The sequence below is a fragment of the Octopus sinensis genome, linkage group LG24 (genome assembly GCF_006345805.1).
Source record: "Octopus sinensis linkage group LG24, ASM634580v1, whole genome shotgun sequence".
Lineage (NCBI taxonomy): Eukaryota > Metazoa > Mollusca > Cephalopoda > Octopoda > Octopodidae > Octopus > Octopus sinensis.
In genome coordinates, this window is record NC_043020.1 from 5,328,254 (window position 1) to 5,355,753 (window position 27,500).

The 27,500-nt window shown below is 40.2% G+C and overlaps 1 protein-coding gene across 2 annotated transcripts in view; it reads right to left on the reverse strand.

The window, feature by feature from the left end:
• The window catches only part of LOC115224056 (serine-rich adhesin for platelets-like), a 40,509-nt gene extending 16,444 nt beyond the window's left edge, over window positions 1-24,065 (reverse strand). For both annotated transcript variants that reach the window (XM_036512695.1, XM_036512693.1), the window contains exons 1-14: window positions 23,558-24,065; window positions 19,952-20,049; window positions 18,486-18,581; window positions 17,018-17,122; window positions 15,752-15,891; window positions 13,702-13,796; window positions 12,283-12,374; window positions 11,871-12,014; window positions 7,841-7,924; window positions 4,685-4,787; window positions 3,354-3,542; window positions 1,801-1,917; window positions 1,125-1,345; window positions 491-573 (exon numbers count right to left, since the gene is read on the reverse strand). In XM_036512695.1, coding sequence (XP_036368588.1) covers window positions 491-573; window positions 1,125-1,345; window positions 1,801-1,917; window positions 3,354-3,542; window positions 4,685-4,787; window positions 7,841-7,924; window positions 11,871-12,014; window positions 12,283-12,374; window positions 13,702-13,796; window positions 15,752-15,891; window positions 17,018-17,122; window positions 18,486-18,581; window positions 19,952-20,049; window position 23,558 — 1,568 coding nt within the window. In that variant the 5' untranslated portion in view covers window positions 23,559-24,065. The remainder of the gene's footprint in view (window positions 1-490; window positions 574-1,124; window positions 1,346-1,800; window positions 1,918-3,353; window positions 3,543-4,684; window positions 4,788-7,840; window positions 7,925-11,870; window positions 12,015-12,282; window positions 12,375-13,701; window positions 13,797-15,751; window positions 15,892-17,017; window positions 17,123-18,485; window positions 18,582-19,951; window positions 20,050-23,557) is intronic.
• Between the last annotated feature and the right edge of the window lie 3,435 nt (window positions 24,066-27,500).

Genomic DNA, 27,500 nt, shown 5'->3' on the forward strand with positions numbered 1-27,500 from the left:
ATATAAACAAAAAAACCAAAAAAAAACTCAGCTTCTTTCAGTTTTTTTTTTTTTTATTTATTGCCCACAAGGGGCTAAATATAGAGGGGACAAACAAGGACAGACAAAGGGGTTAAGTCGATTACATCGATCCCAGTGCGTAACTGGTACTTATTTAATCGACTCCGAAAGGATGAAAGGCAAAGTCGACCTCGGTGGAATTTGAACTCAGAACGTAACGACAGACGAAATACCACTAAGCATTTCGCCCGGCGCACTAACATGTCTGCCAGCTCACTGCCTTATAACCCTAACCCTAACTCTTCTTTCTGTTTATATCTGCCAAGTTTACCAACTCACAAGGCTTTGGTCAGTCTTCTATAATAGAAGACACTTGCTCAAGGTGCCATGCAGTGGGGTTGAACCCATGAACACACAGGTTAGAAATCAAGATTCTTGACAACACAGCCACTCACTCTTACACCTCTGCGAAGGAAACGAAGATACTTACTCAATTCTCTTTTTCTGTTCCATAACTTGTTGAATTTGCTGCTGAAGTTTAAAAGCTCTGGAAACTGGCTCTGGAATTCCTGGCTACAATTGAAGAACACAAGAATCAAATAAATAATAATAATAATAATAATAATAATAATAATAATAATAGCCCTGATGCAGTACCAGGCAGTGGCTCTCATGGCTTCTGATCTTAACTGATTGGAAGTGTTATCATGTACATTGTTTTGTCTTGGTATAAAAGATGGACTACAGCAAATATTCTGCTCAATACCACAGATTTGCTTGTCAGTTGTTTGACCATAACCAGCTGAGTATGTGTCCCTTAGTGGCTGACGATATTTGCATCTCTGATCACGAGCAGTAATAGTTTGGGAGTATCGTAGCCTTGTGTTGAGAGGGATTCTTTGGGGTTTTCCACAGAAGACTGGGAATAAACAGCATCACTCGTATGATGATGATGATGCACGTTTAGAACCATCACATGATGTCAACATGAAACTACACACACACACAAACATAACATTACACACTAACGCGAATATGGTATGTCTTTCTGTACGCCAGTATAACTGGTGTGTCAGGGTTGCTCCCCTTATTCGTAAAAAGAATAGATAATTAAAATAGCTTACCTGTCTAATTTCTTCTGTGATGCTATCAGAATCAACACCTTTTGTCTCGTGACCCTTGTCATCATGGACCCTAACAACTCTAACCCCAGATTCATCCGTGCCCTCGGTGCTTGGAATGAAGCCGATCCCATCACGGGTGGGAACTGAAGTGCTCGCCTCATCGACAGGAAAATCGGAAGATCCTTCTTCACTGCTCATGGGAATTTGTGATCTGAGATAATCTGGGATTAAAGAAGAAAAAGAAAGTAAACAAAAAAAACACAAGAGAAGCAAAAACCACTAAGTAGCGGCTGTGTGGTAAGAAGTTTGCTTCCCAACCACATGGTTCTGGGTTCAGTCCCACAGCATGGCACCTTGAGCAAGTGTCTTCTACTATAGCCTTGGGCCGACCAAAGCAGTTTCTGTCTACCAAATCCACTCACAAGGCTATAGTAGAAGACACTTTCCCAAGGTGCCACGCAGTGAGACTGAACCCGGAACCATGTGGTTGGTAAGCAAGCTACTTACCACACAGCCACTCCTGCGCCTATTGTTGAAGACATTTGCCAAAGGTACCATATAGTGGGACTGAACCCAGAACCACATGGTTGGGAAACAAACTTCTTACCATACAGTCACGCTTGTGCCTATATATATAAAATATTGATAAAATAAAGAAAATAAATTGTAGCAGTACCAGATTTGTCCATTTTCCTTTGACCAGTTTCAACATACTGCAAACTATCCGTCATTCCACTGATCCAGTCGCTACGCTGGGACTTGATGCGGTTAAACAGGGACTGTAAGGTAGATTCTGAAAGCAGAAGAAATGATTGGGTCAAATGTGGAGGCTCAAGAAAACGGGTCATCATGGTCAGCAATGGCAAGAATCTATAGAACAGGTTATAGATCTTTTCCCTTTGAACGGCAGATCGAGAAATTAATTTTTTGTAACCAAACACTTTCAAACTTCGTATAGTGGTAGAATGTGTCATATAAAACATCTTTTACTCTTAGTGTTGTTGAGAAAAGTTTCTATTTTCAAAGTTACTAGCACTATGACCCGGCAATAGTGCATGCATATACAGCTGCGTTCGTGCGCACATACACGCGAGTACTGTCCAAATCTCCGACCAGTCACATACAACTAGCAAGCTTTCAACTGGCGTATCAAGTTTCGGGCATTTTGATGGGGTTTTGGATAGAAAATTCTCAAAAAAAGTCACTTCTATTGATTTTTTAATGGCTTTGCGGGGTGACTGGGGAAATGTAAAGATGTGCACGACCACCCTTGGATGGATTTGAATAACCATAGAAAGTGCGAGCCCTCTAACTGAAAAATTGCGGATTTGTATAAAGGACATGCACGCAGACATTTTGCCGTTTATATATAGAGAGAGATTTCTAGTTAAAGTTCTGGTATTTCGGTAATTTCAACCAATCAATGACGTGTATTCAGCTGAATAAAATTACTGCTGTTGTTTGTCAACAACAACTGTCAGCAGTGTATATTTCGTTTGTCACTGTTATTTATGAACTCAGAACATACTCAGTTACGTTCGTATGAATAAATGAGTTTATCTGAAGGAATATTTACTTCATGGCACCACCATAATCGTTCGTGCATTTCTACTGCTTCTAGAATTTTTTTCCTGTTTCACAGCTTCTATTTTCGGAAAGGCTTTTTTGCCACCACCCCTCTCCAATTTCTTCAGTTTTCACTTTTTTCCGTAACTCTAACCCTAAAACCTCAACACTAACCCTAACTCCCAAACCCTAACCCTAACCCTAAAACCACAACACTAACCCTAAAACCATAACCCTAACCCTAAAACCACAACACTAACCTTAAAACCACAACACTAACCCTAAAACCACAACACTAACCCTAAAACCATAACCCTAAAACCTCAACACTAACACTAAAACCATAACCCTAACTCCAAAACCCTAACCCTAAAACCACAACACTAACCCTAAAACCATAACCCTAACCCTAAAACCACAACACTAACCCTAAAACCATAACCCTAACCCTAACTCCAAAACCCTAACCCTAAAACCACAACACTAACCCTAACTCCAAAACCCTAACCCTAACCCTAAAACCACAACACTAACCCTAAAACCTTAACCCTAACCCTAAAACCAGGTAAGTCAAATTGTTATTAAATACATCATTTGCACTAAATATGACCGATTTAAATGCTAAAGGTTTAACAGTTGGAATTTGGACAGAAAATTATTTACTCTCTTTGCCCTTTTGAGCTGCAGGTATATTTGTGATATCCCTCATGGTTGTCGAGTGGTCCTGTCTTGTAAGAGTGGGTGTAGATTCCTGGTCAGAAGAATTAAGGGTAAGGTCAAGGGAATCGGTGGGTTCCGCAGTCTCGACTGGTGGGTGAGGTTCCAACAAGACATTCAAGTCACTCTTCAACTCTGGAGAGAAAGACAAAGAAAAAAAAATTGGTAAAAGTTTATTCCACATATTTCCCCTCTCAAATTCACACACTTATTGCAGTGGTCCTTCAGTTTTGCTAAGTCTTGTAAAAGAACTTGGAAAGTTGGGCCCCCAGCCAGGCCTTTTGTGAAACGCTTAAAGCCAGGAACTTTGCAGATCTTTGTACAAGTTAGTAAGAATCAAGCATGTACACAACTTGTATAGATGACAAAAAAGCAGGAGTGGCTGTGTGGTAAGTAGCTTGCTTGCCAACCACATGTTTCCGGGCTCAGTCCCACTGCGTGGCACCTTGGGCAAGTGTCTTCTATTATAGCCTAGGGCCGACCAAAGCCTTGTGAGTGGATTTGGTTGACGGAAACTGAAAGAAGCCTGTCGTATATATGTATATATATGTGTGTTTGTGTGTCTGTGCTTGAACCTCCAACATCACTTGACAAACGATATTGGACACACACACACACACATATATATATATATATATATATATATATATATATATATAAATACACATATACATATATACGATGGGCTTCTTTCAGTTTCCGTCTACCAAATCCACTCACAAGGCTTTGTTCGGCCTGAGGCTATAGTAGAAGACAATTGCCCAAGGTGCCACACAGTGGGACTGAACCCAGAAGCATGCGGTTGGGAAGCAAGCACCTTACCATACAGTCATGCCTGCACCTATGTATGTATGTATGTATGTATGTATATATGTATGTGTATATATATATATATATATATCTCATCATCATCATCATTTAGCGTCCGTTTTCCATGCTAGCATGGGTTGGACGGTTTAACTGGGGTCTGTGAAGCTGGAAGGCTTCATCAGGCCCAGTCAGATTTGGCAGTGTTTCTACGGCTGGATGCCCTTCCTAACGCCAACCACTCCGTGAGTGTAGTGGGTGCTTTTAAGCAGTGCCCCAGCATGGCTGCAGTTTAATGACTGAAACAAGCAAGACAAGACAAAAAAAAAATAGCTCCATCTCTTTCTACCAGAGACAAATCAGATGCTGGTGACAGAGATGTTTCATTAAAAAAAAAACATTCCACAGAACTCATTGCAAGCATTCAAAGAATGAGAGGCAAGAAAAAGGATTTGAGAAGAAGCCGAGACCTGTTTCGTTGCTGACGTAGATCTGTTCAAAGTCCTTCTCCATGAGCTTCTGTTTATTCTGTAAGTTCTCTTGGCGCTTGTAGGGAGGAAGGAACACCTGCTTCTGGAAATGCAATTCGAAATACGGAAAGGGAAAGATATTAAATTAAGTTATAAAATAACGCAGAGAAATGTTAGTTTCAAAATTTGGGATGCGGCGGTGGGGGGGGGGGCATAGGAGTGAATTACATCAACCTCCCCCCGACCCAGTATTAGACTGGTACTTCATTTATTTACCCACCAAAAAAAAAAAAAAAAATCTTTTTTTCTGTAGAAGTTTCTCGACCTCAACGAAATTTGAACTCAGAATGTAAGGATGGATGGAATGTTGCTAAGCATTTCGTCCGGCATGCCAATAATTCTGCCAGATCACTGCCTTAAATTTTGGCACAAGGTCAGCAATTTTGAGGGGAGAGGGTAAGTTGATTACATCTACCCCCAGTGATCAACTGCTACCTATTTATATCAAATCCGACAAGGTGTAAAGAGGACCCTGGTGGAATAAGATTTTGAATGCAAAGATGGGCAAGAAAAATATTGATTTCTTCATTGCCCACAGGGTGGGGGCTAAACAAGGACAGGCAAAGGGATTAAGTCGATTACATCAACTGCAGTGCGTAACTGGTACTTATTTAATCGACTCCAAAAGGATGAAAGGCAAAGTCGACCTCTGCAGAATTTAAACTCAGAACGTAAAGACAGACAAAATGCCGTTAAGCATTTTGCCTGGCATGCTAATGTTTCTGCCAGCTCTCTGCCTTAATGTGGAAAAATATTAAAAATCAAAAATATTGATGGAAAATGTGTACGACAATTAACAGAAAGGATGAAACACAAACAGAATTTGAACTCATTTTAACAGCCAATATTATTTTTCCTATGCAGAGTCATTATGATTTCGGTGCATAGGAAAAATTGGTATCAGTTGCCTGAAAGAGTATCCACCAGACAAAGCGAAAACAAAGACAAGTCTTATGATTAAAAACACAAAGAAAGTTACCGAAAACGGGAAGGTGGGGTGGGTGAGAGAGAAAAGGGTCAAGTCTTAAATAACAGGATGGAGACATTAGAGGTGACACACCGACACAACAACAACAAACATACAGGATATAAAATGAAAGAGAGGAGGTGGGGTTTCAACTGGTGACAGAGACAAAAGATACTGCACCTCACGAAATGGTCAGACAACTCAGCTGATTCATGCGTTCATGAGTATGATGATGATGATGATGGTGATGATGATGTAAATTATAGAATTGACCAATACCTTGTGAATGAAATCCGTTACACAAGAATTACATACAAACTCATTGTGGCCATAATAAAGCCTTGCTTTTTTTCGCTTCTTTCTTTTTCTATATTGCTGTAGTGTAATAGTGAGGGGAAGGAGAGGCAGAGGAAATGAGAGAGTTGGCCAGAGAGAAGAGGATGGAGAGGGTGAAAGACAAAGTGATGCTAGGAGAGGTGGAGTAGGCATGACAGAGAGAGAGAGAGAGAGAGAGGGAGGGAGGGATGAGAAGAGAAGAGTAAATTTCACTCACACACACACAAACACACAAATTATGTCATAGGTTAATTATGATGTAACAATGAATTTTGGACATTTCTTTTTTTTTTACCTTCAATTCTGGTATTTTTGAGGAAAATCTATTTTCAATCAAAAACACACGCAAACACACGTCACACATACATACACACCAAACACTGAATTATATCATCGTTTAATGTCCGCTTTCCATGCTGGCATGGGTTGGACGATTTTGACTGAGGACTGGCGAACCAGATGGCTGCACCAGGCTCCAATCTTGATCTGGCAGAGTTTCTACAGCTGGATGCCCTTCCTAACGCCAACCACTCCAGTGTCATGTGAAAAGCACTTGTGCTGGTGCCACATAAACCCCCCCCCAAAAAAAACCCAAATCAAACAGCTGTGCTGGTGCCAGGTAAAAAGTACCCGGTACACTCTGTAAAGTGGTTGGCATTAGGAAGGGCATCCAGCTGCAGAAACTAAGCTAGAACAGGTAAGTAGAGTCTGGCGCAGTTCTTTGGCTTGCCTTCTCTAGTTAAAACCATCCAACCCATGCCAGCATTGAAAACAGAAATATGATGATGATGATGAGGAAGAGTGTGTAATCTCTCTATATATAAACAGCAAAATGTCTGTCTGTGTGTCCTTTATATAAATCCACAATTTTTCAGTTAGAGGGCTCGCACTTTCTATGGTCATTCAAAACCGTCCAAGGGTGGTCGTGCACATCTTTACATTTCCCCAGTCACCCCACAAATCTCTATATATATAAATGGCAAAATGTCTGTCTGTGTGTGTGTCCTTTATACAAATCCACAATTTTTCAGTTAGAGGGCTCGCACTTTCTATGGTCATTCAAAACCGTCCAAGGGTGGTCGTGCACATCTTTACATTTCCCCTGTCACCCCGCAAAGCTATTACAAAAAATCAATAGAAGTGACTTTTTTGCGAATTTTCTATCCAAAACCCAATCAAAATGCCCGAAACTTGATACGCCAATTGAATGCCAGCTAGCTGTATGTGACTGGTCGTAGATTTGGACAGTACTCGCGTGTATGTGTGCACGCACGCAGCTGTACACGCATGCACTAGCACTATGACCTGGTGTTGCCGGGTCATAGTGCTAGTACTCTTTTACTCTTTTACTTGTTTCAGTCATTTGACTGCAGCCATGCTGGAGCACCGCTTTTAGTCGAGCAAATCGACCCTGGGACTTATTCTTTGTAAGCCCAGTACTTATTCTATCGGTGTCTTTTGCCGAACCGCTAAGTGACGGGGACGTAAACACACCAGCATCGGTTGTCAGGCAATGCTAGGGGGACAAACACAACAACAAAAACATATACACACACACTTATATATATATACATATATACGACAGGCTTCTTTTCAGTTTCCGTCTACCAAATCCACTCACAAGGCATTGGTCGGCCCGGGGCTATAGCAGGAGACACTTGCCCAAGGTTCCACGCAGTGGGACTGAACCCGGAACCATGTGGTTGGTTAGCAAGCTACTTACCACACAGCCACTCCTGCACCTATGTAGATGATAAAATACCAATAATGTAAATGAAAAAATTGAAACTTACAGGAATTTTCGCCAAATTCTTCTGTCTCTGCCTGGTCTGCTTCTTCTGAATGAAGCTGATCTCCTTCATCATCATTTTACTATCCTGGAATGGAAAAAGGAAGAGACAACAAGTCAAAGTTGGCTTTACACAACTGTAGCAGTTTGGTACAATTACGCAGATATTCAAGAATAATAAACCTTTCAAACCCACACAGTAAAAGACAGCACAGCAAGTTTACAGATAAAGGTTCATCTACTCAATTAGGGAGCTGAGTGATGAGGTAGATTTTCATTAAGAGGGACCAATAACGGAGTATCTATGTAACTGCATGACCAGAAAATTAGGGGTTATTGAATACCCTATATTATGATAGGGTATTCTATAAAAACTCTGTTGTATTCAGGGTACTGCATAAAAACTATTGCATAAAGGCTCTATAAGAGCCTTTTACGGTTAATTCACCTACTAGAAATAACAACCAAATCTCCATAAAGCACACACTTTAAATCTTAACCCTTTCGTTACCAACCCGGCTGAAACCGGCTCTGTGGTACAAATGTCTTGTTTGCAAAAGTTCTAAATTAAAATCTTCCACCAAACCTTAGTCACAATTTATGTTCCTAACACTAGCTTAATGATAACGAAGTTATTTTACTAAATTCTTTGTTGTAATTCAAAGTAATTGAAAGAAACACAGAACATCTCAACAGAAATACAGTAATGAAAGGGTTAAGAGAGGAAGATCAAATCGAATAATGTAGTCCTTGATACATAAGGTTCACCACATGGTCCAGTCCTTGTTGTGGTGTGAAGGCTTGTATGGATTAATGACCCTAAGAGCTATGCTAGCAGAGTGTAAGCACTTGATAGGCTCTCCTATGCTGGACAGGTCAAAGGATGGAGGTTAGACTAAAATGGATCACCTCTTCTCAGTGTAGAACCAACAACACTACTTGGAAAAATGTCAAGTTATAGAAGCATCGATGATAACTGAAAACCAACAAGACCTGGGAGAGGATGACCTTCACTCGGGGAATCTTGACATGGGACAGTAAACTCCGAAAGGAAGTTACAAGGCCAACTCCCCATCTGATGATGAGAAGAAATGCCAAAGTTGCCATACAGAGGACCTGTAGCAGAATGGATTGAGGTCAGATGCCAATGGAAGAACAGATCCTGAAGCACAAGTGGGATGGGATGGGCCACACCTCAAGGAAACCAAGATCCTGCATTACACATAAGGTCTGGACTTGGAACCCACAAGCGAGGCAGAAGAGAGGATAACTGAAGAGATGGCGGTGTGGTTTTCCACCTCGGCGTTTTATCATGGCTACCGAATAATTGTCACAGATAAATTCCTCTCTCTCTCTCTCTCTCTCTATATATATATATATCAGTGGAGTGCTGAAACATTCCTGGCTTTGAGTAAAAGCAAATACAGGAGGATCGGTTAATTATGGTTTTATTCAACATATTCCCCTTTCAGGTTCATACATTCTCACTGCAGTAGTCCTTCAGTTTTTCTAAGCCCTGTAGAAGAACTTGGAATGTTGGGCCTCCAACCAGGCCTTTCGTGACACTCTTAAAGCCAGGAACTTTCCAGCAAGCTCTCATAAATATATACACACACACACGCTGGGCTTCTTTCAGTTTCCATCATCCAAACTTACTCATAATGCTATTGGAGAAAACACTTTCAATTTTAACTACCAGTCAATATGCGTAGGAGTGGCAGTGTGGTAAGTAGCTTGCTTACCAGCCATATGGTTCCAGGTTCAGTCCCACTGCGTGGCACCTTGGGCAGGTGTCTTCTACTATAGCCTCAGGCCGACCAAAGCCTTGAGTGGATTTGGTAGACGGAAACTGAAAGAAGCCTGTCGTATATGTATATGTGTGTGTGTGTGTGTTTGTGTTTGTCCCCACCAACATCGGTTATCAACCGATGGTGGTGTGTTTACGTCCCCGTAACTTAGTGGTTCGGCAAAAGAGACCGATAGAATAAGTACTAGGCTTACAAAGAATAAGTCCTGGGGTCGATTTGCTCGGCTAAAGGCGGTGCTCCAGCATGGCCACAGTCAAAATGACTGAAACAAGTACAAGAGTAAAAGAGTCTATCTTTTGTTGAGAAATGTCATATTAGAAACCAAATTCTTTGTTTCAAGATATTCCACGTTTATCGAGGCAATTCCAGTTTTTGGTAGATATTTAACATCATTACAGGAATAACCAACACTAGGCATCCTCTAAGATACGAACCCGTATGCTGCGACATTCTGTCTGCTCTTTTCACCTGATATAAAAAGTTTTGAACTTTCTATTCCAAGGGAGACAACTTCAACCCCTTTCAGATTTCAAATCTAAGGGAGACGACTTAATCCTTTGCTATTCCTGTAGTTTTTGTAACCTTCGTTACTAAATTTGGTGATCTGTTTTTTTCTGGAGTTTTCTTTTTTTGTCAACACCTTGAAAAATGGCCGCTAATCATTCTTTGAGGACAAGAGTATTTTAAGGGCCCCAGAAAAAATTTTTGCGTTAGGATCTGTGTATTGGTATGTATTGCAAGAAACATCTAAGTTTCTTTCTTTAACATTCTACCTACATAGACCAACCTATACACAATTTGATGTGTGAAAACATTATACATCGAAGAGGCCATGGAACAGAAGAAAAAAGACATGCACCCAACACCAGAGCTGAAGACACCACCGAAAGGGTGGGGGCCCCGCCACGTCAAAACGGTAGAGGAGTAGGGGCCGAAACTGGATGTGTTTCCTCCTGATGATGTCTTGAGCTAACTGGATCCTATAAAGGAACTGTTGTGGTAGCAGACCACGAAACATGGTTGTAATTCCTCCATTCTATAAAACTAGTTTTTAAACAATGAATGGCTAACGGTTGAAAACGCCTGATTTGGTCAATGAATTAATGGTAGATAAAAGTTTGGAGATGATAACCAGAGTGGTATTTGAGGGGCAGTCCCGAAGTTTTGAAACTTTTTTAAGAGAAGTAGTTATAACTGTCTTAGATTATTGTAATTTTAGTATGTCAGTGTGGAGGCGCAATGGCCCAGTGGTTAGGGCAGTGGACTCACGGTCGTATGATTGCAGTTTCGATTCTCACACCAGGCGTTGTGTTTATTGAGTGAAAACGCCCAAAGTCCCAGGAGATATGGTGAACCCTGCTGTACTCTTTTACCACAACTTTCTCTCACTCTTTCTGTTTCTGTTGTACCTGTATTTCAAAGGGACCAGCCTTGTCACACTCTGTGTCACGCTGAATCTTCCCGAGAACTACGTCAAGGGTACGCGTGTCTGTGGAGTGCTCAGCCACTTGTATGTTAATTTTACGAGCAGGCTGCTCCATTGATCGGATCAACTGGAACCCCCACCATCGTAACCGATGGAGTGCCACGAGTATATCACTACTGTGCTTCTAATAAGCTGACCTGCCACCTTTTGTTATTCTAGTAAACGACTGTAACAGCACTTTGAACACATCCTACTAAACACTGTTTGTGGCATCTGACTAGTTTTGCAGAATGCTGTCCGGACATGAAGACAATATGGAAGATCACTCTGCAATAAAGTTTCCATTGTTAAACTGGGCAAAAATACGATACAAAAACTTATGAAATATTCCAGACTACGGATCTTTTCGGTTTGACCGGCAGCTTTTAAAAATAATTTCCACGTAACTAAACACTTTTAAACTTCGTATACTGGTAGAATGTGTTTATAAAACATCTTTTTCTCTTGGCTTTATTGAGAAGATTCTATAGTTTGTAAAATATTCGTTGTTTTTTTTTCTTCAATTTCTGCAATTTCAACCAATCACTGACGACAATTGGTGTTGGTTTGTTTATGTCCCCATGACATAGTTGCCTGGCAAAAGTGACTGATAGAGAACACGTACCAGATTTTACAAAAAAAAAAAAAAGTCCTGGGGTCAATTTGTTCGACTAAACCCTTCAAGGTAGTGCCCCATGATGGTCGCAGTCCAATGACTAAAACAAGAACAGGAAATTTTGAACTAAGAATCACCAACTTACCCTATTGAGCAATTCTATTTGTAAGGCTTTTTGGTAACGTTCCTTCTGAATATGTTCCTGTTTCTCTGAGGTCTGCTTTATTTGTCGTTGTTGTTCTTGGAGAAGTAAATCTTGAGCTTGGGCCGCAAGGTAACCGTCTTTCACCTGAAATGAAGAGAGTTGGGGTTTCATTGACTTTTCGCAGGTGCTACAATTTCTATGGAGGGTTAAGCCGGCAAGCTGGTAGAATCGTTAGCACGCCGAGTGAAATGCTTAGCGGTATTTCATCTGCCGTTACGTTCTGAGTTCAAATTCCGCCATGGAAAATGGATGTTAAATGATGATGACGTGCTGTCAACACAAGGAGACACATGCATTCACATAATCTTATTAAAAGGGGAAGAGCATGGGTGAATGATAATGATTTCCTTACCGATTTCTTGTCATGTTTTTCCACGACCGGAGGAGATGGATAAGAAATTCGGGAATGCGGGGCAGTGGTCTTGTTCTTTTTTGCAGGAACCGCTGAAGCGAAGCAGAACATGAAGAAATTATGCCAATCAATATCAAACAAAGGAAAATTAAAAGTGCACAAACAGCTCAAAACATTCACACACACATACATACATACAGGCCTAGACACATGCATACATACCAAGGCACACACAGCCATAGACACACACAAACACACACCCATACAAAGACACACACACAAAGTTGTAAACTGTTTGTTATTGCAATTAAAAGCTCGAATTAAAAGCTCTGCATACCCGAGGCACCAGTAGGTTTCAGGGGTTATCAAAAGAGAATGTGCAGTATTTGAGGGCCTTTCTCTTGGACAGCTTTACTGCACACCAGCTCCTCCCTTACCGATTTAAGGCATTGCTTACGGGATCAACTGACTACTATCCAGTTTTAAGTCTTTCCCCTTAGGGGTCATCAGCACTGTTCAAATCATGGGGTCGTGCTGGTTTGACTTGCCACACACACCACCAGGCAACTGCTTCACACTCACACAGGTATTAATAATTGTTTCATTAGGCATGGCCGTGTGGTATGAAACTTGCTTCCCAACCACATTGTTCCAGGTTCAGTCCCACTGCATTGCACCTTGGACAAAAGTCTTCTAGTATAGCCTCGGGTCAACCAAAGCCTTGCGAGTGGATTTGGTAGGTGGAAACTGAAAGAAGCCTGTTGTGTGTGTGTGGCTACTTGTGTCTATGTTTGTCTCCCACCACTGCCTGACAACTGGTATTGGTATGGCAGAAACGTTAGCACACCGGGCGAAATGCTTAGCCGTATTTCGTCTGCCGCTACGTTCTGAGTTCAAATTCCGCCGAGGTCAACTTTGCCTTTCATCCTTTCAGGGTCGATTAAATAAGTACCGGTTACGCACTGGGATCGATGTAATCGACTTAATTCATTTGTCTGTCCTTGTTCGTCCCCTCTGTGTTTAGCCCCTTGTGGGTAGTAAAGAAATAGGTATTGGTGTGTTTAACCCCCTGTAACTTAGCAGTTTGGCAAAAAAGACAAACAGAATAAGTACCAGGCTTTAGAAAGAGGGAAAAAAATAAGTCCTGGTGTTGATTTATTCAACTAAAATAATTCTTCAAGGCAGCACTCCAGCATGGCCACAGTCTAATGATTGAACCAAGCCAAAGATAAAAGACCCAAGGTTATCAGTCTTTCATTGTTACCATTTCGCAGCATCCCCCCCTGCACTTGTTTTCCTGGTCTTTTAATCATTCAGGGGATTCTACTTGTGCAACAAAAAAAACGTCTAAGAAATTGCAAACAAGTTCTGCAAACGTTAAAACCCAGAAATGTCACAGAGAAGAAATTCTTTACTTACTCAATTGCTTGACTTCTTCAAAAATGTTTTTCTCTGGCTGAGGCAATGATGCTATCTTCATTGCTCGCGCCTTCTCCGTTTCCAAAGCTGCTTTCCTGAGGAGAAGAAAAAAACATTGGTTGTGAAAACGGAATGGTAATTGCAAAACAAGAATTATTCACTTGGGTTTCCTAAAAAGTGGCAAGCTGCCAGAATTCTTAGGACGTGGAACTATCTCAAGTGGACTGTCTCTCCTCTCTTGGATAACTATAAAAAAAAAGAAAAGACACACACACACAAAAAGCAGTGAATTCATCTATCATCATTTAACTTCTCTTTTTCCATGCTGGCATGGGTTGGATGAGTTGAAGAGACAAGCGAGAGGGCTCAGGTAAGTTCTTTGTTTGAATTAAGAAAACAGGTACGTGGTTTCCTTTATGTCAACATAGTATCGTATCATTACCAGCGTTGCCTTACTGGCACTTGTGCCAGTGACATGTGAAAAACATTTGATCAAGGTCGTTGCCAGTACCACTAGATGAACTCCTGTGTAGGTGGCATGTAAAAAACACCACTTGAGCGTGGCCGTTGCTAGTACTGCCTGACTGGCTCTTGTGCCGGTGGCACGTAAAAAGCACCCACTACACTCTCAGAATGGTTGGCGTTAGGAAGGGCATCCAGCTGTAGAAACTCTGCCAGATCAGATTGGAGCTTGGTGCAGCCATCTGGTTCACCAGCACCCAGTCAAATCGGCCAACCCATGCTAGCATGGAAAGCGGACGTTAAACGATGATGATGATTATTGCCTTCCATATAAACAAGAACCCCCCAACCGGTATGCTGTGGCACACTGGTGTGCCACAAGAGGAATACTATGTGTGACGCAGTGTAACCCGAATATAAAATTTTCCACTATACTTTTAGTTATATTTTTAGTTCAGGTGTGCTACCAAATTTTGGAAAGAATGTAAGTGTACTGCATGTAAGAAAAAAAAAAAGAAGGTTGCCGAACACCGATGAGCTGGCAGAAACGTTAGCACGCTGGGCGAAGTGCGTAGCTGTATTTCATCTGCCGTTACGTTCTGAGTTCAAATTTCACCGAGGTTGACTTTGCCTTCTATCCTTTCGGGGTCATTTAAATAAGTACCAATTACGCACTGGGATCAATATAATCGACTTAATCCGTTTGTCTGTCCTTGTTTGACCCTTCTGTGTTTAGCCCCTTGTGGGCAATAAAAAAATAGGTATAAACTAGCAAGCGGTCAATAGGATTGAAGGGAAATAATTCATGCCGAAAAGACTGTCAACACATCGCAATTTTGTCTATCTATCTATCTGCAATTATTCAAGCACGCAGTAAACAAAAGATAGACAGTAGAGACACTTGAGTCAGTGATTAAAATCTATTTACCCGCCAACCTGCATCACCACCGGATAAGTTACCTCTACAACAAACGAAATTGATGAGACAACACTCGTAACATCAAAACAAAATGTTACGAGCACAATGGTGCAGTCGTCAGTCAAACCGTCCAACCCATGCTAGCATGGAAAGCGGATGTTAAACAATGATGATGATGATGATTATCGCCTTCCATATAAACCAGAACCCAGCAACCGGTATGCTGTGGCACACTGCTGTGCCACGAGACGATGCTATGTGTGGCGCAGTGTAACCTGAATATAAATTTTTTCCGCTATACTTTTAGTTATATTTTTAGTTCAGGTGTGCCACCAAATTTTGAAAAGAATGTAAGTGTACTCCAGGTAAAAAAAAAAAAAAGAAAAAAAAAAGGTAAAAGCACCATCCGTTCGTGGCCGTTTGCCAGCTCCATCTGGCACCTGTGCGGGTGGCACGTAAAAAGCACCCACTACACTCACGGAGTGGTTGGCGTTAGGATGGGCATCCAGCCGTAGAAACACTGCCAGATCAGACTGGGCCTGATGCAGCCTTCTGGCTTCACAGACCACAGTTGAACCGTCCAACCCATGCTAGCATGGAAAGCGGACGCTAAATGGTGATGATGATGATGATGATGACAATAGTTATTCAGACAGTGAAGCCGTTTACCTAGAAATGATGTGTTTGTTTTCTCGCACGTATTTTGTGACCTTGTCTTCGTGCAGCTTCGACAGAGCCACATTGTGGCGGAGTTTAACATCCTTCTTGTAACGCTTCATCATGCGCCGTTTTGCAATATCAGGATCGTCCTAGAAGAGATCGTCAAGAAAAATATTTAATGATGTACAGAAATACAGATGTTTGGGTGTGTTAGTATATTTGTATACATGTATATGTGTGTATATATATATATATATATATATATATATCATGATCATAATTTAATACCCACTTTCCTGAACTTGCCTGGGCCAGACAATTTTGTCGGGGAATATTTTCTATGGCCAGGTGCCCTTTCTATTGTTTATGTGTGTGTATGTATATAGATGTATGTATGTGTGTGTATATTCTTTTACTCTTTTACTTGTTTCAGTCATTTGACTGCGGCCATGCTGGAGCACCACCTTTAGTCAAGCAAATCGACCCCAGGACTTATTCTTTGTAAGCCTAGTACTTATTCTATCGGTCTCTTTTGCAGAACTGCTAAGTTACGGGGACGTAAACACACCAGCATCGGTTGTCAAGTGATGTTAATGGGGGACAAACACAGACACACAAACATATACACACATATATATATACACGACGGGCTTCTTTCAGTTTCTGTCTACTAAATCCACACACAAGGATTTGGTTGGCTCGAGGCTATAGTAGAAGACACTTGCCCAAGGTGCCATGCAGTGGGAATGAACCTGGAACCATATGGTTGGTAAGCAAGCTACTTACCACACAGCCACATGTATGCATGTGTGTATATATATGTATGTATATTTTACAGCAAAGTCAGTTCTCTGGGAGTGTATGAAACCCAGATAATAGACACACACAAACACATACATACAAGCTGTATAGTTTATTTGCAATCTTCCAGGGAAACATGTCAGGCCATTGTGCTGTGTGTGTTTGAAAGACAAGGGGGAAAAATATCCCCATGCTTGAAAACAAACGAGGATTGGCAACAGGAAGAGTAATTGGCCACAGGAAATCTCCCTCTATGAATCTTCTTGGATCTCTGACCCACCCAAGCACTGGAAAATGGATAAAAGAAAACTGGGTCACCATGGGAGGTTATTGAGATTCGTGAAGTGAAGATTTGCCACGGGTTTTGATGGATTTTAAGAGAATGTTTCGTCAACAGGGAAGAGGTGGGGGTTTAATAATAAAAAAAATAATAAAAGAAGGAACCAAATTAAATGGGGAAAAAAATGAACTTACTTTCTGCGCCGCCAACCGTTGGGCATGACCAATGTTGCTAATGCTTTGCCTGTAACATTCCGTTAGTTCTGCGATCTTCTCAGACTTTTCCTTGTTTAAATCCTCCTTGGAAACACAATAATAAAAAGAGATGAGCAGGTTGTGGAAGACGCAATGAAAATTTTAGGGAAATAAAAATAAGAAAAAAGTGGAAATTTTACCGGTGAGTGTGTTACATTATAAGGCACAAAAAGAAAATGACTCTCCCCAGACACAACAGAATATGCTTCAACACACGAACTCGTATAAGGAATCTTGCAAACCAAATCCAAAATAAAAGGTTGTAGAAAATTAATCTTTAAGCATTTAAACTGGCCATATCCAGTTTTATTCTACTTGTTTTATGTCTGAGCCAGCCAGATCAGGCTTCTCACACCTACCCTACAATGTCATTCTCAAACTAAAATGCAGCAACAAAATCTTGAAGCTATGGGATAAACTCGAATTAATTTCAAACAATCATCATCAACATTTAACATCCATTTTCCATGCTAGCATGGGTTGGACGGTTCGACCGGGGTCTGGGAAGCCAGGAGGCTGCAGCAGGCACCAGTCTGATCTGGCAATGTTTCTACAGCTGGATGCCCTTCCTAATGCCAACCACTCCGTGAGTGTAGTGGGTGTATTTTACATGCCACCAGCACAGGTGCCAGGAGAGGCTGGTAATGGCCACAATCGGTTAGTGCTTTTTACATGGCACGGAAGGCAGTCAAGGCGGTGCTGGCATCGGCCATGTTCGGATGGTGCTTTTTACGTGCCACCGGCACAGGTATCACAACTACAATTTCCATTTGATTTTGATGTACTTGACTCAATGGTTCTCCTCAAGCACAGTGTGTATATATATATATCATCATCAACCTTTAACATCTGCTTTCCATGCTAGCTTGAGTTGAACGATTTAACTGAGGACTGGCGAACGAGATGGCTGCGCCAGGCTCCAATCTGATCTGATGTGGATGAATAAACATTATATTTAACTATTATATGCTTAATTTTAGTAATTGGTGCCAGTGCTGGTGGCACATAAAAAGCACCATTCGAGCGTGGCTGATGCCAGTACCGCCTGACTGGCTCTCATGTCGGTGGCACGTAAAAAACACCCACTACACTCTCGGAGTGGTTGGCGTTAGGAATGGCATCCAGCTGTAGAAACTCTGCCAGATCAGACTGGAGACTGGTGTAGCCTCCTGGCTTGCCAGACCCCAGTCAAACCATCCAACCCATGCCAGCATGGGAAGCGGATGTTAAAGTACCATGATGATGATGATGAGTTCCTAATATTTTAATTATAAAAATTCTAATAGGATTTTTTAAGACATCAAATGGCTTTGGGGATCCGGTAAAATAAAATATGATGAAAGGTATCCATGGGTAAAAAAAAAAAATGGTTTAGAATCGCTGATGAAGATGAAAAAAGGTAACTTACATTAATGGTATTGAATAATTTATTCAGTTCTTTGACTTTAGTTTTGGTTACAGCTTTTCTCACTTTTGCTGCGTTGGTTTTGGAAATTTCCCGAACCTAAAATTCAACAATGCACATCCATTCCGTTTTAAAATTTCAAAAAAATAAGAAAAACAAAAAATGAATTGAAATCAAAAATGGAGTAAACCAACAATTCAAAAATGTTGATTTAGTCCCAAAGTTTTTCTGGGTAAATTTGAAGTTTAAACCTTTCATTACTGTATTTATGTTGAGATGCTCTGTGTTTCATTCAATTATTTTAAAATATAACAAAGAATTTTGTAAAATAACTTAGTTATCATTAAACTAGTGTTAGGAACATAAATTGTGAACAAGGTTTGGTGGAAGATTTTAATTCAGAACTTATGAAAACAAGGCATTTGTACTGCAGAGCCAGAGGCGGTTTCAGCCAGGTTGGTATTAAAAGGGTTAAGAGAAGCTATTTAAGAAAGGAAGAATGATTTTATTGCTGTTGAGGTCATCTTCACCTTTCATATCTTCAACATCAATACTAATGGGACATGTGGAAATTCTACAGAGTGAAAAAGATTAACCCTTTTGTTACCATATTTCTGTTGAGATGCTCTGTCTTTCTTTCAATTAATTTTAAATATAACAAAGAATTTTGTAAAATAACTCAGTTATCATTCAGCTAATGTTAGGAATGTAAATTGTGAACAAGGTTTGGTGGAAGATTCTAATTCAGAACTTATGAAAACTAGACATCTGTACTACAGAGCCAGAGGCGGTTTCAGCCAGGTTGGTATTAAAAGGGTTAAGAGAAGCTATTTAAGAAAGGAAGAATGATTTTATTGCTGTTGAGGTCATCTTCACCTTTCATATCTTCAACATCAATACTAATGGGACATGTGGAAATTCCACAGAGCAAAAAAGATTAACCCTTTTGTTACAATATTTCTGTTGAGATGCTCTGTGTTTCTTTCAATTAATTTTAAATAAAACAAAGAATTTAGTAAAATAACTCAGTTATCATTAAGCTAGTGTTAAGAACATAAATTGCGACTAAGGTTTGGTGGAAGATTTTAATTCAAAACTTATGAAAACAAGACTTTTGTACTACAGAGACAGAGCCGGTTTCACCACACAATGAATGGAGTAAAGATTGTTTGCCAACATAACATGGCAGTCCTGGTTTAGGACGAATGTTGCTGTAATTTAGCCCCAGGAGACATCGTCTCCAGCTGGCTATACGACATAATCTGTGTCCTTATATTTTCAAACAAGGGAATCTAGCACCCCCACTCGGCTCAAAACAATATCTGTGAAGACAGGGTGACAGTAACATTCGTCCTAAACCAGGACTGCCATGTTATGTTGGCAAATAATCTCTACTCCAAAGTACTGTAGCTGAATATCTCACGTTGTGAGATTTACCACACAATGAAATGTCTGAATGTTTTCCTTACCTGCTGGAATCGAATCTTTCTTCGTCTCTCTCGTTCTTCTCTGGTAATTTTTTCTGTCTCATCAACAGTCAGTTGATAAGAAATGTCCAATTTAATCACTGGAAATATAAAATTATATAACTTTAGCTGTCATCATTAACCCTTTTGTTACCATATTTATTTTGAGATGCTCTGTTTCTTTCAATTAATTTTAAATATAACACAAAAATTAGTAAAATAACTTAGTTATCATTCAGCTGGTGTTAGGAACATAAATTGTGACTAAAGTTTGGTGGAAGATTTTAATTCAAAACTTATGAAAACAAGACATCTGTACTACAGAGCCAGAAGTGGTTTCAGCCAGGTTGGTAACGAAAGGGTTAAGAGAAGCTATTTAAGAAAGGAAGAATGATTTTATTGCTGTTGAGGTCATCTTCACCTTTCATATCTTCAACATCAATACTAATGGGACATGTGGAAATTCCACAAAGCGAAAAAGATTAACCCTTTTGTTACCATATTTCTGTTGAGATGCTCTGTCTTTCTTTCAATTAATTTTAAATATAACAAAGAATTTAGTAAAATAGCTTAGTTATCATTAAAACTAGTGTTAGGAACATAAAAAGTGACTAAGCTTTGGTGGAAAATTTTAATTCAAAACTTGTGAAAACAAGACATTTGTACTCAGAGTCAGGACTGGTTTCAGCCGGGTTGGTATCAAAAGGGTTAAGGCATTCTATCCATGACCCTCAAATTTATTTATTTTGTTTTCAGGCATAGTGTATTTACATTAGTATATCTAAATCACATGTAGGGACATGGTATTTCATTAGGCAATCGTAATAAACTACAAAGTATAATAAACACCTTTGTAAGTGAATACCATGATCTACTGTGTTAGCAGTGCTACTACATCACTTGTAAAGGTAGTCTCTCCAGTTTTCTATAGAAATTACGGTCAGCACAAATTTTGTTATAATTGTTTTGTATCCAAGACACTAGTCAATACCGGTCAATTGTATAGGCAGTACTAGTACATCATTCGTTAAGCTTATCTCTACACGATCAGCGTTGGAAATTGTATACGTTCCCATCACCATTTGATGTGGTTAGTCAGATCTGGATTGTATCAGAATGCTAAAAAAGTACCTGTTCAGATTCCAAATCCCTATTCCTTTATGTTTGATATATACATATACATATTTCTTTATTAACCATAAGGGGCTAAACACAGAGGGGACAAACAAGGACAGACAAACGGATTAAGTCGATTACATTGACCCCAGTGCGTAACTGGTACTCAATTTATCGACCCCGAAAGGATGAAAGGCAAAGTCGACCTCGGTGGAATTTGAACTCGGAACGTAACGACAGACGAAATACGGCTATGCATTTCGCCTGGCGTGCTAACGTTTCTGCCAGCTCGCCGGCTTAATTATATATGTTATATATATACATATATAATTAGATAAAGATAGTTATGACTGGAGTTACAGCATCTTTTCAGATCTTGATGCCTGGTGGTTGTTAACTTCTCTATTGCTGGCGATAATTTCTGTACAAAATCCGGAGAGAAATTAGCATACACAATACATTACACAATACATGTATTTTTTCTGTTTTACGTACAGTGGGGTGAGATCTGATAGAGATTTGGCTGCTATTTCTAGCACATCGAATGAATGTAAACTTCCTATGTTAGGCACTACGCAAAATAATGTTTTAGGGGTACTACACACTTAAAAACTATGGGAGATAGTCCAGGGCATTTCCAGGGACACCGTGGGAAAAAATCTGAAAAATCCCCGCAGGAGTGGCTGTGTGGTAAGTAGCTTGCTAACCAACCACATGGTTCCGGGTTCAGTCCCACTGCGTGGCATCTTGGGCAAGTGTCTTCTGCTATAGCCCTGGGCCGACCAATGCCTTGTGAGTGGATTTGGTAGACGGAAACTGAAAGAAGCCTGTCGTATATATGTATATATATATATATGTATGTGTGTGTGTGTTTGTGTGTCGGTGTTTGTCCCCCTAGCATTGCTTGACAACCGATGCTGGTGTGTTTACGTCCCCGTCACTTAGCGGTTCGGCAAAAGAGACCGATAAAATAAGTACTGGGCTTACAAAAGAATAAGTCCCGGGGTCGATTTGCTCGACTAAAGGCGGTGCTCCAGCATGGCCGCAGTCAAATGACTGAAACAAGTAAAAGAGTAAAACGGAGAAATTTCAACTTGTTGGTGTTTCCTAAGTCCGACGTCCGCCCATATTGCAAGAATTATCGATGGAAAATTTAACTCTTTTGTTACAAAAATTTCTGTGGAAATATGTTATTATTTTGTTTCTGTCAATTTAGAAAATAATGAAGAATTCAGTAAAATAGCTTAATTACCATTATTAAAACTGGCGTTTTAATTAATGATGATAAATTAATATGGAATTTTGGTGGAAAGTTTTCGGTTAATATCTATCTTGATCCCTTCAAGACAAGAAAGTTTGTAGCAAAGAACCAGGAATCCGTTAGCTGATTAAATCGATTCCCGATACTTTATTTTATCGACCCTGAAAGGGCGAAAGACAAAACTGACCTCGGCGGGATTTGAACACCTATACGGAGCCAAATATTCATAACAACAACAACAACAATAATAATGGTTTCAAATTTTAGTACCAGGCCAGCAATTTTAGGGATGGAAATAAACCCATCAATTACATCGATCCCAGTGTTAAAATGATATTTTATCGACCTCGGCAATATTCGAACTCAGAACGTACAGACAGACAAAAATACCTATTTCTTTACTACCCACAAGGGGCTAAACACAGAGAGGACAAACAAGGACAGACAAATGGATTAAGTCAATTATTTCGACCCCAGTGCATCACTGGTACTTATTTAATCGACTCCGAAAGGATGAAAGGCAAAGTCAACCTCGGCGGAATTTGAACTCGGAACGTAAAGACAGACGAAATACCTATTTCTTTACTACCCATAAGGGGCTAAACATAGAGGGGACAAACTGCGATGTTTCGTTTAGATCCTCTCTGTAAGACGATAAGGTGTGGTTTAAAGGATATTTATCTGCTATTTTTAGCAGGTTTAGTGACATTGTAAAAGTCCTTTGACGAACGATCTTTGATACTACTTAAATACAGAGGTCCCGATTGTGTGGACGTGTAATGACACCCTAATACCCCCCAAACTAACCCTAACTCTAAAAGTAACCCTAATCCGTCGACCTCGGCGGAATTTGAACTCAGAACGTAGCGGCCGACGAAATACCTATTTCTTTACTACCCACAAGGGGCTAAACACAGAGAGGACAAACAAGGACAGACAAACGGATTAAGTCGATTGCATCGACTCCAGTGCGTAACTGGTACTTAATTTATCGACTCCGAAAGGACGAAAGGCAAAGTCGACCTCGGCGGAATTTGAACCCAGAACGTAGCGGCCGACGAAATACCGTTAAGTATTTTGTCCAGCAATATAACAACAATTACAATAATTATAAATTAGAAGAATGAAACAACTTAACTGTCCGACCCGTCCAAGCTACAATGTCCCACACACGGAAATAACACGGAAATAGTAAAAGAAATACCAAAAGACGAATGGCTATACTTACTTTTTTGTTTCTGGTTTATGTCCTTAACTTCAGACAAGGACGAACATTTGTATCTAAAGAAAACCCCACAAAATAACAAACTTTGCGCTTCTTTTTAAATTCCCAAAAGTTTCTTTTCATAATTAAAACAACAAAACCGTTTCAGTGTTATTAAAACCCACAACAGCAGGGTTTAATCATAGGTTTAATTACTGTGTCCTCTACGACTAGATAATAAAACCGTGTTAATTTCACTTGGAAACATCAACAAATGGCTTAGAGACCTCCAAGGACTGGTCCAGACACGACGTCGTTAAGACAAACCTACTCCTGTGTCTGACATCGCAATTAAAGACACCGACGTCATAATTACCCGGACCCGATGTCTTAGTTAAGACGTCCTAGCCCTGGTCCTAGTCCTAGTCCTAAATTCCTCGGTTTACAATCTATCCTGTTTAAAGACCGAACAATATTCGTTTCGTCATTGTGAATAAAAGTGTTTATATCGTTCACGACATTTTTAAATGGTTTGAATTTCGTAACTATAGAGTGCTGCGCATGCGTCAGTAACTGCCGGATGTCCGCTCGCTTAGATCGTTGCTTAGATCAAAGCGTCATTAGAAACCAACGTTTGGTGAAAATTTGAGTGAAGACGCTCTTGTCCGTGCCTATCTTCTATCGTTTGTCTTTTGTATAAATTATCGGACTGTGGCCATGCTGGGGCACCACCTTGAGCGATTTTAATCGAACAAATCGACCTCAGGACTTTCTTTTTATTTTATTTTATTTTATTTTGAAATCTGGTACTTACTCAAAATCGGTCTCAGCAGTGGAGGCGTAATAGCCCAGTGGTTAGGGCAGCGGACTCGCGGTTTCGATTCCCAGACCGGGCTTTGTGTGTGTTTATTGAACGATAACACCTAAAAGTTCCACGCGGCTCTGGCAGCGGGGTGGGTGGCGACCCCTGTTGTACTCTTTCGCTCAAACTTTCTCTCAGTCTTTCTTCCTGTTTCTTGTGCCCGACTTCCTACGCAGCCGCTGAGCCTGGATGCGCATCCATCCATCCGTCGATGCTCTCGGTGTCGGGGGTTGACCTGCTTTCTCTTCTGCGGGTCTTACGAATAGCAAAGGACCACATTTCAGACTTCTCCCACTACAAGGACGAAGACCGCTACGCTCAACAACAACACTCAACAGCAGCAGCAGTAATGGCAACAGAGTAAACAAACGAAGCTCATTGCTCTAAAATGTGCATCTTTGGTCAACTAAGCACAACTCTGATCGAATATTCTTCCGTCTAAAACTGCATCCAATGCTATGATTCCACCCAAAAATACAAACCCTTACAGCTTTCTTTCAACTTCATCCAGTTAATCTCTGACTCAATATTTCTCTATTATTTCAGAACAGTCACCCCACCCCCCAATAAACATACCATTTTATATTCGTTCTTCCCTCGTTCATTACTGTTCTTATTTAAACCGATATCCATTGTTCGGAAATCTTTCGTGACACCTCTGTGACCTCTTCGGCGACACTTTCCGTCCTCGTGTGAGGGCATGAGTTCAAATAAGAACAGTAATAAACGAGTGAAGAACGAACATATAATGTGTGTTCATTTACTCTTTTACTTGTTTCAGTCATTTGACTGCGCCCATGCTGGAGCACCGCCTTTAGTCGAGCAAATCGACCCGAGGACTTATTCATTGTAAGCCTAGTACTTATTTTATCGGTCTCTCTTTTGCCGAACCGGTAAGTTACGGGGACTAGACACACCAGCATCGGTTGTCAACAAGCGATGTTGGGAGGACAAACACACACACATTATATAAATATATATATATATAATGTGTGTTCATTTAAATGGCGGTGCCCCAGCATGGCCACAGCTCATTAGCTGAAACTGGAAAAATCAAAATCAAAATCATATACATATATATACGACGAGCTTCTTTCAGTTTCCATCTACCAAATCCACTCACAAGGCTTTGGTCGGCCCATATAGTACAAGAGACCTGCCCAAGGTGCCACGCAATGGGACTGAACCCGGAACCATGTGGTTGGTAAGCAAGCTAGTACAATAGGATTTTTTAAACATGGAATGGTTATAAGGGTCCATTCGAGTAAACTAGGAATGAAGGAGATCCATAGGTAAATACCTGGCTGACAATCACTGTGGTAAATCGTTGATTAGATTATTTGCTGGTGCATTTGCCCCGTGGAGTTCAAAAGCCGCTGGTATAGTCAAGTTACTTCAATGAGGATCGCATATTTTGACCGATCGGACAGTCACAAATATTTTGCTTCGAAATGTTTGATGAATATCCTTGCTTTATCTTTGAGAACTTTATAGTCTTGTAAAACGTTGCTTTGTACAGATGGCTTAATACGTTCGAAGAACTGCAGCTATTACAAGTGGTAATTGATTCATAAGAGAGTACTGTAAATCTTCGAGTATAGTCCGCCCTTGAGTATAATGGGCAGGGGATTTTTAGGGAGCTGTACCTCTGAAAAACCTAAACCTTGTGTGGCACCCCTTCTCTCACTTGAGTTAAGGAGGTCTATATAACGTCCTTGGTTTGTAAAAATGTATTCAGTAACGTCCTTTATTATTATTGTATATATAACATAATGCAAACGTGTAGCTTTTTTGTGCATTTTGTTTGCAGAAAATAAAGAAATAACAGTAATAACGTTTAATAAATGTTGCTTGCTGCAAGTTATGGATGATTCTTTTATGACTTCATTGCTTTCAGGCTTAGCTTAAGGTATTTTCGCGCCCGACATCACAAAATGCGTCTGAATAAAAATATTGCCGGACAGAAAATAGAGACTCGGACATTGCTTAGAAAATATTTTAAATTTTTAACCTCGTATATAGTACGCACTAAGGATTTTGACCTTTAAATTTTGGGGAAAAAATGCGGATTATACTCGAGGATTGACGGTAAGCTATTTTCAATTGAAAGAAACGAGTTATTCCCCTTGGACGAGATAGTACAACGTAGCTCTTAACTTTATATGTCGACGCCTGGGAGTTCATATAAGATTGTGGCGGGGTCACACAAGCAAAATGGTAAATTGGGGTCCCACAGTTGTATATTAAAGGTCTATGAATGAATTATGCTTTATATGTATTTATTGCAACAAACAGCTTGGTTTCTTTCCTTACCGTTTTTATCGAATAAATCGATCCAAACATCTTTTCTAAAAGCCTAGTACTTATTCTATCGGCCTCGTTTGCCGAATCGCTAAGTTACAGGGACGTAAACACACCAACACCGATTGTCAAGCGGTGGTGGTGGTACAAACACGAACACATACGACAGGTTTCTTTCAGTTTCCGTCAACCAAATCCACTCACAGGGCTTTGGTCGGCCCGAAGCTATAGTAGAAGACACTTGACCAAGGTGCAACGCAGTGGGACTGAACCCGGAACCATGTGAATGGGAAGCAAACTTCTTACCAAACAACAATTAAAAATTTTTTTTTTCTATATCTTTCGGATCTTTTCGGTTTGAACAGCAGTTTTTTAAAAATAATTTCCACGTAACTAAACACTTTTAAACTTCGTATACTGGTAGAATGTGTTTATAAAACATCTTTTTCTCTTGGCTTTATTGAGAAAATTCTATAGTTTGTAAGATATTTGTTGTTTTTCTTTTCTTCAATTTCTGCAATTTCAACCAATCAATGACGTCCATTGAGGTAAGAAACATTCCGTACCGTATGAATATGTCCCTCGTTTAAGAAACAGATTGGGTTTATTTACATTTGTGAAGAAAAAAAGATACCCTTCCCCCCACCCCTAACCCTAAAACAAATTGAAATGCAATAGATCGATACTAGGGTCATAATTATGGGTGACAATTTCATATGACACCGCTAGAAAAAACTGCCGTTCAAACCGAAAGGATCCTTTTTTTCTCCAATTATCTGTTCTATTGACAGTGGAAGAACTGACAGAC